Here is a 16,139-nt window from a genome sequence, read left to right as displayed (position 1 = left end):
CCCCCCCCAAAAAAATGCATTTGTCACTGCTTTTTAAGAAAAGGTGATCCTGAGAATTTAGAAAACTGGAGACCCATATCACTTTTAAACACAGATTACAAAAGTTTGGCAAGCGTTTGAGATCTGCGTTTACATTTTTTTACCAAAAAACCATCAGCCTTGATCAGCAGGGATTTATCAAAAACAGATGTATTGGTTGCAATATTCGACATATACAAGATATAATCAAATACTCACAGCTGCTTAAAATAGATGGCGCCCCTTTTATTCGTTGATTTTAAGAAGGCATTTGATACAAAAGAATGGAACATGATGTTTTACGTCTTAACTAAATTCGGTTTCAAGAGCAACTTTATAAAGATGGTAAAAACATTATTTAATGATATTTGTTCATCTGTAACGAATAATGGTTGGCAATCAAAATTCTTCAAAATAAACAGAGGAATACGACAAGGCTGTCCTCTTTCAGCTCTTCTTTATATTTAAAGAGCCAATATATTAGCATCAAGACTCCGTTCCTGCAATCAATCTGAAGGACGATAAAATGCAACCAAAATATTAAAATATTAAAAAATCACACAACTTGCAGATGATACTACAATTTTCATGGAAAACACAGAAGAGATACCAATTGAAATTAATATAATCGATGAATATGGGTTAATATCAGGATTAAATATAAATAAATAAAAACTGAAGGAATATACTTGGCAAATCAAAAAGGGAAAACAAATGTGTAATTTAGGACATACAATTAAGTGCAATTGTTAAAGCACTAGGCATTTACTTTGAAACAACTTTTGTTGACAAAATTACATTTTGTCAAAAAGTAATAAATGTCTTGACTAAGAGAAACCTGACATTTTATTGATGGGTATCAGTAATCAAATCATTATTACTTCCAAAATTTGCATATCTTTTGCAGTCAACCTGTGTTTCAAACAATACCCTAAATGACCTAAACACTGTGTGTTTTCAGTTTTGTATGGTAAAACAAAACCGAAATAATTAAAAGATATATATTTATAGGTTATAAGCAAGAAGGAGAATTCGAAATGCTTTTCCTATTTTGTTATTGAACCAATATAACAAAAAGCTTTTAATGTTTTAAATGAACATAGTAAAATGGAAAATGCCTGCCTTTTAATAAGAAATGTTTGAAAACAAACAATGAAATGGCCATGTACCTGTTGGATTTGTGGTAAGTTCGCGAGTTGGTTTTGAAAACAATGAAACATGCGAGAATTAGTTTTATTTGGCATAAATATTGGACTTTGATTGAATAAATAATTAGTTCTACCACATAGCTATTGATTTGAATCTTTTTCAGCCGTTACAGTGGAATATATATCGATAATTCATCGTGAATGGTTTACGGGGCCCCCGACGGGGGAATTTAGATACATGTCATTAAAAATGTAAACACAATGGAGTTTATATATTTATACGAATAGAAATTAGAAGAAACTAACTGATCATGTTTGATGCTTATTTCATTACACATGAATTGATTTTAAAAGTCATTATTTTGCTGTAAATGTTCCAATTTGTTTATAAAATTCTTGAATTCATGTAATCAAAAACCAATATCCTACCGCAACCCAAATTCGACGACACCTAAATTCGACGATGTTCTATTTGTATTGATTAAATGGATGATTATTGTCTTGGAATCATTTCAAAGTAATACAGCCGAGTTTAAAATATTATTTTGTGCTATTAAACATTTCATTATTTCTTTCATTATTTGCTATATATTGCTTCATGTAACTGTTACATCGTCGAATTTGGGTCACACCGGGATATAGGGTGTATTTTCTATGTCTTTTGTGTTTGTACAGCATTATTAAGATGTGAACTATCTTTAACCCTTTCAGTGCGGGAACCGAATTTTGAAGGCCTTTGCAAACAGTTTGGATCCAGATGAGACGCCACAAAACGTGGCGTCTCATCAGGATCCAAACTGTTTGCTATTCTGACAGTATTCTTTGAAAAAAATCAAAGAAAATGCTAATTTTAGAAATTCAGCAGACAACATTTTAGCAGACGACAAATTTTCCATCATGCAAAGGGTTAAATTACTTTTTAGGGAGGCTAGTCAAAGAAGTGAGGAACTGCGGCATGAAACGCCAGTGAAAAAAACTGTAGTTTTGCAGTCAACACCAGTTGCAAGCACAAGTAAACCACCAGAATTGAAAATGTCTGATATTTCTGCATCAGAAAAGGAATCCTCAGAAAAGTGAGTAGTAAGAATAAATGAATAGTAAAATAAAATAGCCTTCAATATCAATTTAGCAAAATTACAAGTTAACACACAGTTGATTTTCTGTACATAGATATAATAATTTGAGAAAAAGAAGTGACATTTTATTCTGTAAGGGGGGGGGGTCTGTAGTAAATCAAAGATTTATTTTAAAAAAGTAGTTCTACAAAATCTGAGGTTGATGAATTTCAGATTTGTACAGGACACTGTTTTTGCTTCATTTCACAGGTCGTCTGAGCCAGAAGATGAAGGACGCTCCTCCACAAGTTCATATTCTGATATAGAGGAGAGATACCTTGAAAAGGCTAGACTAACAGAGGGGTCAGTGTTGGAGTAAGTAAAGCACTGGAATTTTGAATATGCCAAGAAATTTTTATCACAAGTTGTATAGCTTAATTAATATAGAAAACAACAGATGTTAAATTTGAAATAAAAATCATGTACCATACAGACTGCTATATGCAAACAGAGGGCTTATAAATTCAGAACAGTACAGGACCAAACCAGTCTACACATTAAGGACATTCATTCAGATCAGGATCCAAACTTTTCACTAACATTTTGCGCTTTTTAAGTTTAGAAGGTTTTGGTATAGATCTTATAGCATAATGAACAGTATACTTGTGAATCAATCAATGCAAACCTTGCATGTGCTATTATAAATCTTGTATGTCACATATGCTCTTACACATAATATTTTGTTTATTTTATAAAAATTTATTTAATAACTGAATATCCTAATTTTAGCATTACATATGAAGTGTTGGAACCGGAAAAGGAAGATGTCAGCTATCGCCCCACATTGAGTGAGGAAGAAGATGCCATGGAGGATATTGACATCAATTCAGATGAAGATGTGGACTTTTCCTTTGACATATCAATAAGGTACCTGGCACATTGTTTGAGGTTCATTGGTGGGATAGATTGATAATAATGCGAATGATCAAGTTTGATAGGAATGTGAATGATCAATATATCTTATTATGTCCATTGTAAGCAGTCTTATTTTCACTATATACATTGTCTGGATACTGTGAATTGGCTTTTATCTATCACGGTAGTTCTTTCATTATTTTTGTGAAAGGCTGTTATTTCGAAAGTTTTCATTATTATTTCATGCCGTAATACAAATGTGTGTGTATCATCTTAGGGAGGCTGATGAAGACAATGACCACATGGAGATTATTGAGGCTGGAGACTTGATCTTTGATGTCAGTGAGGAGAAGGAAGCAGACCAACCAGAAGAAGAAGAGATAACAACAGAGGCCGACAGACAAGAGGAGGTGGTGGACTTAGTAAGGGAGAGGAAATGTATTGCGTTTGACAGAAATCTATTAGAACTGGCAAGACTAAAGGTGACAAGTGTGTGTGACAGGAAAAACTGCAGGAGTAATGTAAAGATGACTACCAAACGGGTTGGATCAAGTACAACAATTCAATGGGTATGTAGTTGTTGTATAATAGTATATACGTTTAGAGATTTGAGCAAACGAAGCTTTTATCTTATAATAATCTGCAGAAACAATATATTATATCAGTCATTTATCTAACTTCTAAGCTTCATAGAGAAAGAAACAAATATGACTTAATATGTAATTGTATACAGAGCTTTATGACACTTTTCTAGTTATTTAAGAGTTATCATTAGCTCCCTTTCATTAAAAGATTTTACAATATCATTTCAGAAGTGTGAAGCAAAAGCACACCTAGTGAAGCAGTGGTCGAGTCAGCCAGTTGTAAGGAAGAAACCAGCGGGTGACATTATTCTGTCCACTGCCATCCTCGTTAGTGGTAACAACTATGAGAAAGTGAGACTGCTGGCTACAGTGATGAACTTGAACATAACGCCATCCACTCAACACCATCAGTACCTGTCTCACCATGGTATTCCCATCATAAAGGAAGAGTTTGACGAGATGATAAGAAGGAATAGGGAGAAGTATGCTGGTCACGAGGTAGTAATAATGGGTAAGTGTGTTTCTGTTTATAATGTAGTTACTATCATTGCTCCAGTTTAGAATGTAATAACTATAATTGCTTGTAAATTTGTCTAAAGACATCATACATGTATTATGTTGGTACAGTTCAGTGTTTGCATGGACGTGTATTTATTTTTGTGCAGACTCTTAGTCTATGCACTACTTTTGTATAAAAAATACTATGTTTAAATTCAATGGCTTTATTGTGACAGTAACTCAAAAATATAACATTATTTATATGATATCTTTAAAGAAAAGGTGATTTTCAGTAACAACCTGAAATTATGAATATTAGTTCAATAAACATGTCATTACATTTCTGAAAATATTAAGGTGATGGGAGAATGGACTCGCCAGGATTCTCGGCACAGTATTGTACTTACACTGTGATGACACATGACAGCAAAGACCTCCTGGCTTGTGTCATAGTGAACAAACGAGAAACCAACATGACGTCTACACTAATGGAGCGAGAAGGCCTGAAGCGCTGCCTACAACAACTTCAAGATGCTGGCATCTTTGTCAAAGAACTTGTAACTGATGCAAGCACCACAATATCATCAATGATTGGTAAGTTACACATATTAGACAAGCCTAAAAATATAGTGCTCTTTATTGTTTATCTTACTGTAGGCTACCCCTTTGTGACTGAGGAGCACATCAACACAAAATTGCATCTACCGTTTCAGTGCCCTGTGTTGTTATAAGAGGCGACTGGGTTTAAAGGATTGGAGTCTATGCATCTCTTAGCTCAAGCAGGTTTGGTGGTTTTGACCCCTGGTGTTGCTTTAACTAATTAACCCTTTGCATAATGGGAAATTTGTCGTCTGCTAAAATGTCGTCTGCTGAATTTGTAAAATAAGCATTTTCTTCATTTTTTTCAAAGAATACTATCAGAATAGCAAACAGTTTGGATCCAGATGAGACGCCACGTTCTGTGGCCTCTCATCTGGATCCAAACTGTTTGCAAAGGCCTTTAAAATCCGGTTCCCGCACTGAAAGGGTTAACACCCAAGGTTAGCCAAAACGTATTTCCTGTGTGGCGGCAAAAAAAAATGATTGGTGTGCCGTAAAACTGCACAAATAACTAATATTGATGTTTACTACTTTAATTTAAACTGGAAACATTGTATACACTACATGATCCCAAAGGACCAGAAATATAACAACACTGAATCGAAGCACGGGTTGACTTTTTACAGCTGCCACACAGACACTTACCGACTGCTTTTGTGAAAGTAAATATAAAATGAAAAAGTGGCCTCAATGGAAGCATAAACTGCATCCAAAAAATATAATAGCAGACAAGGTTGATTGGGTCTGTTCATGAGTGGTAATAAAAAATGCGACACCTCACACCACCTAGCACCGGCTTAAGCAGAATTGTGTTATAACAAATATTGTATATACATGTAATTATATTGCAGCTAAAGAGTACCAACATATCACACACTCATTCGACATGTGGCATGGTGGAAAGAACTTTGGCAGAAAGTTAGCTGGGGTCAGTTTACAGTGCACACAAAACCACACTTGTAAATAAGTATTGCTTGCAAGATGACTAGGTTTTTAGAAGTATTTGAGTGATGTTAACCTTGCTTTATGCACATCAGAAAATTGGAACATGTATCCTCATCTGGATCTGTGCCAGTGTTTTCATTTTTACTAAGTTAACCAATTTATTGTCTCGATAAGATTTAGCTGTTGTTATCGGGAATATCTGTTCTACAAATTATGGCCTAAATTGAACCATGTGCAGACGGGACATAAAGACGTACAAGGCAAACAATAATCACTGCTGACTATTTATCTAAAGGGAGATATAAAAGAGTGTCACTTGTTATGTCTAAATTTTCTTACAGGTTGCTGCCGAGGCAAAGAATAAGGAGCTACGACCATGGGTACCCGATATAGTAAACCACTTTTGGTACAGTTGCAGTTCATGTGATGGTGATGCAGACTTGCTCGAGGTATTTTTGTATGCCCCCTTCGAAGAAGAGGGGGTATATTGCTTTGCTCATGTCGGTCGGTCGGTCCGTCCACCAGGTGGTTTTCAGACGATAACTCAAGAACGCTTGGGCCTAGGATCATGAAACTTCATAGGTACATTGATCATAACTTGCAGATGACCCCTTTTGATTTTGAGGTCACTAGGTCAAGGGTCAAGGTCACGGTGACCCGAAATAGTAAAATGGTTTCCGGATGATAACTCAAGAATGCATACGCCTAGGATCATGAAACTTCATGGGTAGATTGATCATGACTCGCAGATGACCCCTAATGATTTTGAGGTCACTAGGTCAAAGGTCAAGGTCACGGTGACCCGAAAAAGTAAAATGGTTTTCGGATGATAACTCAAGAACGCAAATGCCTAGGATCATGAAACTTCACAGGTAGATTTATCATGACTCGCAGATGACCCCTATTGATTTTGAGGTCACAAGGTCAAAGGTCAAGGTCACGGTGACCCGAAATAGTAAAATGATTTTGGGATGATAACTCAAGAACGCTTTTGCCTAGGATCATGACACTTCATAGGTACATTGATCGTGACTCACAGATGATCCCTATTGATTTTCAGGTCACTAGGTCAAAGGTCAAGGTCACAGTGACAAAAAACGTATTCACACAATGGCTGCCACTACAACGGACAGCCCATATGGGGGGCATGCATGTTTTACAAACAGCCCTTGTTCCAAATATATTTAAGCTGACTTAAGTGAAAATCCACATGGTAGTGAATATATTGGCCTTTGTGTGAAGGATTTTAAAATTATTAATTTTAAAGATACATGACTTACATGTATACATACTCCTTTGTATCTCATGCCCATGGTATAGTGAAATATTACAGTTTAATTCTCTTATTTAGTTCAATTTTTCTGCAATATTGATAGCCACCAAGCATATTAAACATTTACCCTTTGCATGCTGGGATATTTGTCGTCTGCTATTGGTGTCTGCTGAATTTCTAAAATAATAATTTTCTTCACTTTTTTCAAAGACCATTATCAGAATAGCAAACAGTTGGATACTTATCAGACGCCACTTTTTGTGGCATCTGATCTTTATACAAACTGTTTGCAAAGGCCTTTTAAGTTCGGTTCCAGCGCTTAACGGGTTAATGCTAAGCAACAGGTTCCATAAAAGGAAAGCAATTTATTTTTATCAATTTTTTTCAGGACAAGTTGGTAGGGATTCTTCATCACGTTGTCGATGACCATGTATTTCCTTTGGGTGAATGTGAGCATGGAGAGTTGCAAGAAGATCCCTCCAAACCCTATATTGAATCTGGGAGTCCTGCTCATATAGCTTTGACAAAAGCAGTGATGGACGCTCGCTTCATAAACAATCTGCCATTCTTCAAGAACTTTCGGTAAGTATTTATAGTGATGTTTGATAAATATATGGGTATATGAAAATGTTTATGACATGTTATATATTCAAACTTTTAGTGCATGCAATATAACAAACAAATGGGTATGAAATTATCTTTCATTATAAATTTTAACTTTATATGCGCAAAGCTTATGCAGCAGTCAATTGATAAAAACATTGGAACTTGCCAGTGATGTGACTTATCTGATGTCACGTCACTTCTGAGCTAACATTACTGGTGCCCAAACAGCATACAATCACAATTGTTTGTATATATTTTTTCAGCCATACTGGCGAGTTAGAAACGTTCCATGAACACATACTGATGTACGCTGCAAAAAGATTCGCATACACGTGAGTACACAAATGATCTCCTCAGATGCACTGCCTTGGTCGAAAAAGTGCCTTACATCGAAATTGACAAGTTTGGATCCAGACCACCCTATACTGAATTACGGTCTGATCAGGATCCAAACTGTTTGCTTCGAAACACATTAAATGAAATTATTCCTGAACAATGACTGTTTAGATTTTTTTCAAAGCCCGCTTTTTGCTTGATGTGGCACAGATGCATATCACATTAATTATTATTTTGAATGTTTGAATATTTGGTTTTTTGAGATATAAATTTAAAATTTATTTTGTTTGTAATAGCAAGTGATATAAAGTATATTCTGAATCTTAAAATTTATGAAAAGGGGTTTATTTATTTACAGCCACCCTGTTTACAAAGCAAGGAACTATTTAGCCTGCCTTGACTACCAAGCACACAAGGAGAGAAAGGTGTTGACTGACAAGGATGGAAAACCTAGGTAAGCATTTCGGCTCAACATTATGATTGTTGTGTAGTGCCCAGATCTAGAGAAGGGTATGAAGAATTGCTCTTAATATGTTGACAAAAGTTGGAACCCTCTTTGATGGTATGAGCCAGGTCACATACACGATAGCGACTATTTTGGATCTAGATCAGCATGCATTTGAAAACACAGTCTGATAAGGATCCAAATTATAATTCGATATTCAGTCAGTACTTCTTAAGATTTTAAGCGAACAGTTTGAATCCTGATCAGATTGCGCTTGAAAAGCACACACTGATTTCTGGATCTAAACTGGTCGCATTCACCTAAGTCCCTTTTTCCGTGACGCGGCTCATTTGCCCAGTTTTTGCAGTTTAAACCTTCCTACGGGCATTCTTATGGTTTTGTCACTAACTGAACTCGGTTTTACTAACGATCAATCTATTCTTAATAGAGCCTAAACAGCTAGTCATTACATTTGATTGGACAGCCAGAGATCTGTATGTTTGAAAAAGACCCAATCAAACCATGTCTGCTATTATATTTATTGGATGCAGTTGGTGCTTCCAAAGGAGCAACTTTTCCAGTTTATATTACTGTTGTTAACAGATACTATTTGTCCAGCTGTTGTGCATAATAACCAGATCATAGTTGGACCTTTCACAGTTTTGATTTGATGGGCTCAGTCTGAATAATTCAATGTAACAATGATAACACACATTTCTTGTTGTTTCAGACAGCACAGAAAGTACTCCAAAAGGGGGCATAAGTACACGACCTTCGCTGTGAAAGAGAAGAAGACGTACACATATGTGCCGAACATGATTCATAAAGTGGTACAACATTTTGCTGTATGTGCCGAGCCACTGACGGCGCCGGTCAAGATGTCGCCAACAGACCCAAGGAAGAAAAGGAAAACCTTGGGGTCTCCAGATACCCCACCACCGACCAGCTCTCTGGCAAAGCAGTCAAGGTTTAAATTGGAGCTGGAATAAACATTGCACATTAACTTGTGTGTTACTGAAGAATGATTGTGAAGATAATGATACTGATTCTTTGCCATTTGTCAGTGTATATTTGTTGTCAGTAAGTGTTAATGGACAATTTCATTCTTTAGATATTAATTGTTACCAACTTTCATTTTAGTGTTGCCTGCTACAAAGTAGCTACATATATAGGGATCACTTCTCAATCATCTTTCTATCTGTCTTTCACACTTTTGTCCCAACCATATCTCTTAAGTATTGATGGCATCAATGTTAATCTTGATACAGAAATAGAGCTCTTTGAGAAGTGCATTGAAAAAGAACCATAACTCTGGGTTTTCCCACTTTTAAATTATTTCCTTTGTTCAAAAACCTTGTCCACACAATAACTTTAAAAGCTGGTCACTTCTTAAAATGATAAAACTAATTTAGAGGAGGTGCAATGACAAAGAACTATAACTCTAGTTGGTCTTATATTTGAATTACCTCCCTTTTCCTAAACCCTGTCCAGACGGTTACTCTAAAAGTATAAAAGGTTGGAGTGTGTAACTTTGTAAAATGATTAAGCAAATTGGGGAAAAAAAAGGAGTTATAAGGAACCATAACTCTACTTTTTGTATTATTTCCCTTTAAAAAAAAAGCTGTATTTTTTAATTGCCTCTAATCAGGCAACTGACACAATTACTTATCACCCTTTTTGCTTCAACATGTTTGTTATGTATACGAATACTTTATATAATGTAAAGTATTTTAATACAGTTATTGAGCATTTATTATTTCATTAACATAACAAGATCACACGAAAAATGCCTGGAGATGACTTGCTTGGGATGTCAGTATCGGATCACTTATGAAAGCGACCCTGAATTTAGTTTTTGGGCACATACAAAATAACATGCATAACAGATGGAAAACAGTAAGCACTTTTAAGCAATGGTTTATCCTCTGAAGGCATTTCTTGTGTGACATTGTTTTATAAACATTGATTGATGTTGTCAGATGAAGGTCTTGCATGGATGGGGATTTGGGTCGCTTGTTACATGTTGGCGATGTAAGCTTAACAAATACTGTCTTTGGGACAGTATCACTTTAAGAGGTCACAATGTTGCATGGATTTCCTTCAAACTTTGTCACAATGATAAACTAAGTAAAAGAAAAGTCCAGGTCCTATCTAAGTAGTGACCTTTAAAACTAGGTCACAAGGTCAAATCATAGAAAAACTGAACTACACTGGAGGCCTCAAATGTAGGTCAAGTTCCAATATAACATTGAAGTTGTAAGGTCCAATCATAGAATCTCTTGTAACAATCCGTGTTCAAAATGCTTTGCCCAGCTTTTTAGATATTTCATATGTAGATGCACATTAACGAGTTCAATAGCAAGCATCCTTGAAAAACACTGTTTACTGCCAGATATGTATTCCCTCACGATGCAAAACACCCAGACTCCTGCGTCCCAATGTCAACACTAGTCTTATACTTGTTATATTAAGTGTCTGGTTCATCTTTATACGCCTTTTTTCAAAACGGGACGTATAAGATAACCCTTGGCGTCCACAGCAGTGTCCGCTCTCTAATTCAAATAATTTTCATCAGATCTTCACCAAACTTGGTCAGAAGTTGTATCTAGACAATGTCTATGTCACGTTTGAACATGGGTCATTCCGGGTTAAAAACTAGGTCACTGGGTCACTTCGTGCATTTCAAGGATTTAGCAAGGTGTCCGCTCCCTTATTGAAATACTTTTCATCTGATCTTCACCAAATTAGGTCAGAAGTTGTGTCTAGATGATATATAGGTCAAGTTAAAATATGGGTCATGCTGGGTCAAAAAATAGGTCACATGGTCACTTAGTTCGTTTAAAACAATCACCTTTGTGTATTTTACCCTAGTCCATTAATTGTGATATACACTTGTTTCGCCGAATTTCCTTCGTGCTTTCCATGATTAAGGAAATTGACAGTCGGTATTTTATTTATGGGTATTGTTCAAAACCTTCAAACGGGCGTATCTTGTGATAGTTTGGCATTCTTGTTTAGCTGACAATGTGAGGTTTTGTGATTGCTTCCGCTGTTAATCAATTTCACCGTTAATACTCCAGCGCTTTCTTTTTTGCTTTGATTATCACCAAACTTTTTGAGAAGTTGTATCCCAATGAAATATCAACTTTGAATATGGGTCATGGTGGGTGTGAAACTAGGTCACTAGGTCAAATAAAAAAATCTTGTTACCACTTCATAGACCATAATTTTGCTCCAATCTCGTGAAAGTTGGTCAAAATATTTGTTTAATGATTTTAAGGTCAAGTTGGAATATGGGTCATGTTGAAAATAAAAAGGTCACTTGGTCAAATGATACACAACTTTGTTACCGCTCTAGAGACCACACTTTTGCTTTAATCTTCATGAAAGTTGGTCACAATTTATGTTTTCATGATTTAAAGGTCAAGTTTGAATGTTGGTCATGTGGAATCAAAACGAGTTTAAATGATAAGAAAACCTTGCTGATAATCCAGAGGCCATAATTTTGCTGATAACAGATGAGAGCAGGATCTATGATCCTCTTGTACATTTATCAAAGGGTTTTTAAATTATTTAGCTTAACTATTCACCATAATCAGATAACACATCGCACCCAATACCAACCAATTATCTCCCTTTATAAAACATATTTCTCATTTCATATTAACTTCCTTTTATATATTCAAATTGAATTTTTGTATAAAATGTGCTCCTGGTGGGAGAAGTTGTTAAAATTTCTTGTTACAGAATGTTTTTAGTAGAATACAACTGAAAAAAATGGATACACTTTTGTCTTTTATTTACACAGTATTTACACAGAAACACAATTGTTCAGTAAAACCGCCCAGGAATGTATCCAACATACTGTCCTGTAGGAGATGGGTACTGTGCTCTGATCCTCAGGACACAGCAACTCGGTATAACTCTCCTAACCCCTGCTCCCAGACGTCCCCACCTCCACAACGTGAAATTCCGGTATGCACAATGCCGGTTACGCTTGTGGGCATCCTCAATTCTTTCGCGCTGCCTTGCCAACACTGCCCTGTAATAAGTGTGGCCTAAAGCAAGGACCTGTGGATCCAACACTAGTCTGTCAATCTCCTGAATTGAGAAAAATTATAAACAATTGCTTGAGAAATAGAGGTAGGGCACAATTATCCTAAATGTGCAATTAAGACGATAAGTTCACTTCTTTATATTTATGGTCCGAACAAGTATGGTAAACCTGGTTTAGGCTGTAGACTGATTTTAAGCGCAGAGTGGTCTAAATCAAAACTGGTCGTTATAATTTATTCATACCTAGTTTCAAAATCAAAGCATGCACTAGTGTTGTTATTGACTGCAGCAATGGCGGCCTGTGTGATCAATGGCAGTGGGAAGATTTCACCTGAACTAGCATTTTATAGATTCTCTCAGACTGCAGTCAAAGGGCATCAGCTGAAGACTATGCATTGCCATAGTGCCATTTTTGCTTCAAATGGCTCAAGTGGGACAATACTGATAAAAAAGATGTGCAATTTTTTTAAAGTAACATTAGACTATAGTTTTGAGTTCATGTAACTAACAGTTTTGAACTTTTGATCCAGTTGAGTTTCTTACGAATTTAGTATTCAACCTTGCCCATTATACATGATTTAGAGAAATGTTGATTTAATGAAACTTACAGCTCTAGTTGAAACACAGTTTCTTGGAAGGCATTTACAACAGACATTCTCTAGGTCTGTCGCCATTGCCCTGCAGTTACCACATGTACACCATGCAGGTTGCAGTGGCTCTGGTGTAGGTGGAGGGTTGTCACCGGCCTGTGCACCCTCGCACAGATCGATCACAAGTCCTGGCTCTCTATCAATCAGTTTTAGGACAAGTTCTCGGAGCTCGTCGACAGGCATGTCTTTAACTACATCCTGAAAATATATAATATGTAGATGTTTATCGACATGTCAAAACCATAAAAAAATTTAAGTGTCATTATTTAGGTTCCACATATTGTCTTAAGTCTTATTTTATCATATTGATGAGTGATAGTGTTGACAACTACACGTCTATTATGATTTATATAACAGCCAATTGAAACCATGCACAACAAGGCCGTTGAATAATGAGGACAATTTTTTGTCAGTACACCATTGTATAATCTTTATCCTGTGGGGATGAAGTCTATGTTAACCAATGATTATGTGTCCTGGCCTTAAATTGAAAGAGACCAGGGCCCACTATCTCTGAACCAAAGCCCCGGGTAGCTTTCCGTGCAGTTACATTTGTCATTTCCCCCACTATCCTGATGCTGAAGTATGTATTTCAAGTGACAGCTGTATTATATGTTCAACCCTTTTTAGTAATAATTTATTTTTTATGTAATTACCCTCATCTGTTGCTTCCTCTCAGCCCACAATGCCTCAAGACGTTCTTTGTCACTTCTCGCAATTCTGACTTCATCTCCACGACCTCTACCACCACGACCTCTACCTCCACGCCTGCCTCCTACTCGACCCCTAGCAACACCACGACCTCTTTCTACTCCACCGCCTATAATGTTAAGACATATTGTTTTATTAGTGTTTTGTTACCTGTCACTTACTTGTCATTTGCATCAACTTCTAGGGGGAGCAAAAAAAAAACACAAAACAATTTGTAAAGTTCTTTCATGTATTTGATGTGGATATATTTTGTTTACAAATGAGGCACGTCACTGGAAAAGGGACCTTTATACGATTGCAACCAATTTAATAGATCCAGATCAGCCTGCGCTTGAAAGTACAGTCAGATGAGGATCGAAACTGTTTGCTCAACATCTGTATTGTTCAATCTGAATATTGAACAGTGTGGATCAGACTGCGCTTCAAGAACAGGTTGATCTGGATAGCCTTTATGTCCCTTTTGCCATGACATAGCTGAACTATACTTACAATGAATATATATTATATTATCATTCAAATATTTTTGAAGCATATTCACTGCAGCTCCAATCACCTAGTGTACTCGTACAAAGACCAGGAAATACTTATATATGTAAAGTCTAGAAAGCGAGCAATCTGCTTGGTATCGTGAACTGAGGGATAATCATAATAAATATATTAAAATCAAACATACCTTCTTCAGCCCGACCACCATTTCCACTTCCACTTGCACTACCCCTTGTTGCACCACGCCCACCACGACTGCTCCGGCCACCACGACTACCTCGTCCACCACGACTACTTCGACCACCACGACTGCCCCGTCCACCATTCCCCCCTCTAAAGCCTGAACTATCCATCGATGTATCTGTATCCTAAGAAAACACTTCTTCATTAGCATAATAGCAAAAAATCTCAAATGATATAATAATTTACATGTCTGAAATGGTATAAAGAAACTAGTCAAAATAAATGACACATTGGTATACACGTGGTGCTAATGTGCAGTTTTATTACATTTATAACTAATAAGTATAGTTTATACAGATAGCACTTATTATTTACATCCACCTTTTCTTAAACGAGTGAATTCTTTCGAAAAAAACATGTTCTTTTATTTCCCCGTGGGGGGCCCCAAGCAAATTTTCTACTGTTTCGCAAGGATTTAAAGAATTTGATTGCATAAATATGGCTAACATATATTGCAATCGATAATTCAGAGTCACTTTTATGTGATAATATGCATATGAAACTTATTAATAGTTTCTTAATTGAAATATTTGTAAGAATACAGATGCTACTCACCATGTCCGTTCCACTATCCGCCATGTTTGTTTATTACTGTAGATGCAACCGGAGGTATTCCGAATGTGTCATATAACCCGTGATCCTTTGAATTACAAATGCTACTTTCGGTTTTAAAAGCGGGACCGTTTGAAAAATAATAAATAACTTGCTTACTAGGCTTTAGATTTAATAAAAATTTTGCACACTTTCAAATTGAATCTATATTAATTGATTAAAATGTACTTCATTTCAAGGTGTGTGGCTTTAACAAATTTCGAATTCGTTTTTCATAATTAAGATGCTCTTCACATAGATTAAATGTAGAAAGTGGGAGAAAGGCCAAACCTCCAGTCCCTATAGGCGAAAGAATATGTCATATGTGTAACACATTAGAAGATGAACTTCACTTTGCTTTAGAGTGTAGAATGTATTCAGAATTAAGATCCCATTCTATACCATTTTATTACAGAAACCGACCTAACGTCATCAAATTTAACGAATCAATTAAAAACTGAAAATAAAACGTTGCTGCACAAATTATGCTGTTACATATATAAATCATGTATAGTTAGGGCTAGTGACACATATGTACCCTGTTGATACATGTACGTGTTAAACGGACCATTAAAATTTACTGTAAAAACTGGATAATGTATTTGATCAATTATCATAAGTATCGTGTCAATGAACGTTATCTAACATTATCATGCCTCTTCATAAATGACCTCTACGACAATATGTTTGCAATTTAGTTTACTAATTGTAATGATTTAAGTTACAGCATACATATACATGTATTGTACTACAACTTTTAACATGTACACAGAATAATTTGTGTTATTTGGTTAAGTAGAAAGTATTATTTCATATTAAGACCTAGTATAAATAAAAAAAAAAACTAAAAAAAACAACAGTACATTTGATATGCTTTTTAACTTAATTAGCTTTATCATAATGATACGTAGTTACACATATTTGATTATAAAAATACTATCGATAATTATTAAAACAGTAAAATAATATTTATAAATAT

General features: G+C 35.8%; 2 protein-coding genes across 2 annotated transcripts; one reads left to right on the top strand and one right to left on the bottom strand.

Annotated features, from left to right (window-relative positions):
• Positions 1–1,164: 1,164 nt before the first annotated feature.
• On the top strand, positions 1,165–12,049 carry LOC127877256 (uncharacterized). The gene is made up of 13 exons (XM_052422936.1): positions 1,165–1,201; positions 2,090–2,239; positions 2,492–2,596; positions 3,011–3,148; positions 3,414–3,705; positions 3,949–4,231; positions 4,576–4,812; positions 5,670–5,746; positions 6,105–6,212; positions 7,425–7,618; positions 7,906–7,974; positions 8,337–8,432; positions 9,154–12,049. The coding sequence occupies exons 1-13, from the start codon at positions 1,176–1,178 to the stop codon at positions 9,410–9,412; spliced, it is 2,034 nt and encodes a 677-aa protein (XP_052278896.1). The 5' UTR covers positions 1,165–1,175; the 3' UTR covers positions 9,413–12,049.
• Positions 12,050–12,138: 89 nt separating this feature from the next.
• On the bottom strand, positions 12,139–14,679 carry LOC127878869 (uncharacterized). The gene is made up of 4 exons (XM_052425396.1): positions 14,514–14,679; positions 13,786–13,949; positions 13,088–13,327; positions 12,139–12,524 (listed from the first exon to the last, which is right to left on the bottom strand). The coding sequence occupies exons 1-4, from the start codon at positions 14,677–14,679 to the stop codon at positions 12,255–12,257; spliced, it is 840 nt and encodes a 279-aa protein (XP_052281356.1). The 3' UTR covers positions 12,139–12,254.
• Positions 14,680–16,139: the final 1,460 nt, after the last annotated feature.

Source organism: Dreissena polymorpha, chromosome 4 (genome assembly GCF_020536995.1).
Source record: "Dreissena polymorpha isolate Duluth1 chromosome 4, UMN_Dpol_1.0, whole genome shotgun sequence".
Lineage (NCBI taxonomy): Eukaryota > Metazoa > Mollusca > Bivalvia > Myida > Dreissenidae > Dreissena > Dreissena polymorpha.
The sequence above is the reverse complement of the archived record's forward strand: the minus strand, read 5'-3'. Positions and strand labels throughout refer to the sequence as shown.

What these genes read in the sequence shown, in the direction of transcription:
- LOC127877256 (XM_052422936.1), top strand. Translation starts at nt 1,176, where the DNA reads ATGGCCATGTACCTGTTGGATTTGTG. An exon ending in CAAGTACAACAATTCAATGG is followed by an intron (nt 3,706 to 3,948) that starts GTATGTAGTTGT and finishes ATATCATTTCAG; the next exon opens with AAGTGTGAAGCAAAAGCACA. An exon ending in GCAAAAAGATTCGCATACAC is followed by an intron (nt 7,975 to 8,336) that starts GTGAGTACACAA and finishes ATTTATTTACAG; the next exon opens with CCACCCTGTTTACAAAGCAA.
- LOC127878869 (XM_052425396.1), bottom strand. Translation starts at nt 14,679, where the DNA reads ATGGATAGTTCAGGCTTTAGAGGGGGGAATGGTGGACGGGGCAGTCGT. An exon ending in TGGTGGTCGGGCTGAAGAAG is followed by an intron (nt 13,950 to 14,513) that starts GTATGTTTGATT and finishes TTAACATTATAG; the next exon opens with GCGGTGGAGTAGAAAGAGGT. An exon ending in ACTGTGTTTCAACTAGAGCT is followed by an intron (nt 12,525 to 13,087) that starts GTAAGTTTCATT and finishes TTCTCAATTCAG; the next exon opens with GAGATTGACAGACTAGTGTT.